This window comes from Rutidosis leptorrhynchoides, chromosome 1, assembly GCF_046630445.1.
Source record: "Rutidosis leptorrhynchoides isolate AG116_Rl617_1_P2 chromosome 1, CSIRO_AGI_Rlap_v1, whole genome shotgun sequence".
NCBI classification, from domain to species: domain Eukaryota; kingdom Viridiplantae; phylum Streptophyta; class Magnoliopsida; order Asterales; family Asteraceae; genus Rutidosis; species Rutidosis leptorrhynchoides.
The window spans coordinates 468,894,499-468,896,063 of NC_092333.1; the positions used below are offsets into that span (position 1 = coordinate 468,894,499).

The 1,565-nt window shown below is 35.8% G+C and overlaps 1 protein-coding gene across 1 annotated transcript; it reads left to right on the forward strand.

Moving 5' to 3' along the window:
* Nucleotides 1-344: 344 nt before the first annotated feature.
* On the forward strand, nt 345-1,095 carry LOC139839364 (secreted RxLR effector protein 161-like). Its single transcript, XM_071829420.1, has 2 exons — nt 345-837; nt 932-1,095. The coding sequence occupies exons 1-2, from the start codon at nt 345-347 to the stop codon at nt 1,093-1,095; spliced, it is 657 nt and encodes a 218-aa protein (XP_071685521.1).
* The last annotated feature ends 470 nt before the right edge of the window (nt 1,096-1,565 follow it).

Sequence of the window (1,565 nt, forward strand, 5' to 3'; positions counted from 1 at the left end):
AGAAATCCCTATATGGACTCAAACAAGCACCTAGAACTTGGTATGAGAGACTTAAAACCTTCCTTATTGATCATGGATATGAAATGGGAAAAATTGATAATACATTATTTGTCAAAAAGCATGAAAATGAATTAGTTAGCGTTCAAATATATGTTGATGATACTGTATTTGGTTCAACTAACGAATCACTTAGCAATGAGTTTTCTAAGTTAATGAATGATGAGTTTGAAATGAGCATGATGGGTGAACTCAAGTTCTTTCTCGGACTTCAAATTAAGCAACTAGAAGATGGAACGTTCATCAATCAACAAAAGTATATACATGATATGCTCAAAAAATTTGGAATGGAGAAATCAAAACCTATGGCAACTCCTATGGCCACCAATGTCAAGCTTACTCTTGAAGGAGAAGGAGATTCGTTCGATTGCACCAAGTATAGAGGAATGATTGGATCTCTTCTATATTTAATGGCAAGCCGACCAGATATCATGTTTAGTGTGTGCCTATGTGCAAGATTCCAAGAGAATCCCAAAATATCTCACGTAGAAGCGGTCAAAAGAATCCTTAGATATTTGAAAGGTACCATGCACCTTGGTCTATGGTATCCAAAGTTCACCGATGTTGACATTATGTGTTTTGTGAATTCCGATCATGAAGGATCATTGATTGATCGAAATAGTACAAGTGGTGTATGTGCATTTGTTGGGCTTTGTTTAACATCATTGTTCTCTAAGAAGCAAACATCTATTGCAATATCTACTACCAAGGCGGAATATGTTGCCGTATGGAGAGCATGTGCTCAAGTGCTATGGATGAAACAAACCTTCATCAATTACGGTATCATCTCTTCTGAAATACCTATTTTTGTGATAATATAGTGCTATAGACTTATCGAAAAATCAAATATTACACTCTATGACTAAATACATAGACATTAGGCACCACTTTTTACGTGATCATGTCCAAAAAGAGAATATTGTGATTGATAAGGTAGATTCCACAGAAAATATTGCTGATATCTTCACTAAACCCCTTAAAAAGGAGACCTTCACTCTACTTAGGAATGGTTTGGGTATGATGGAACTTGTGCGTTGAATTAACTTACTAAACACGTGCAGTCGAACCACGGCTGACCGTGGGGTAGACTGAACAATAGCTGATGGCTATTTTGTCCTTTTCCTCACCATCTTTATTATCTAAACCACCTTTTACCAACCCCACTCCTTTCTTAAACCCCAACCACTAGATTTCAAACATGCATTGTCTCCCTTCTCTCCAACATCTAGTGGTCCTCAAAAGGTAAGCTTCAAAATCTTTTTAATCATGCTTACTTTACAAATTTTCTCATGTGATTCTCAATCACTTGCATAATCTCACATGAGAATAATTTTGTGTCTTTCATAACTAATAGGAACACTTGTTTTGATGCTTAACCTATCAATTGTGTGAAAAATTATCTTATACAAGTTTCAACTCCTAGAGTGCCAAGTAGGAACTTTTTCTTGCATAATCCACACAAGTTGATTTTCTTTTCAAACCACTCATACACACACAAATGTTTGAAC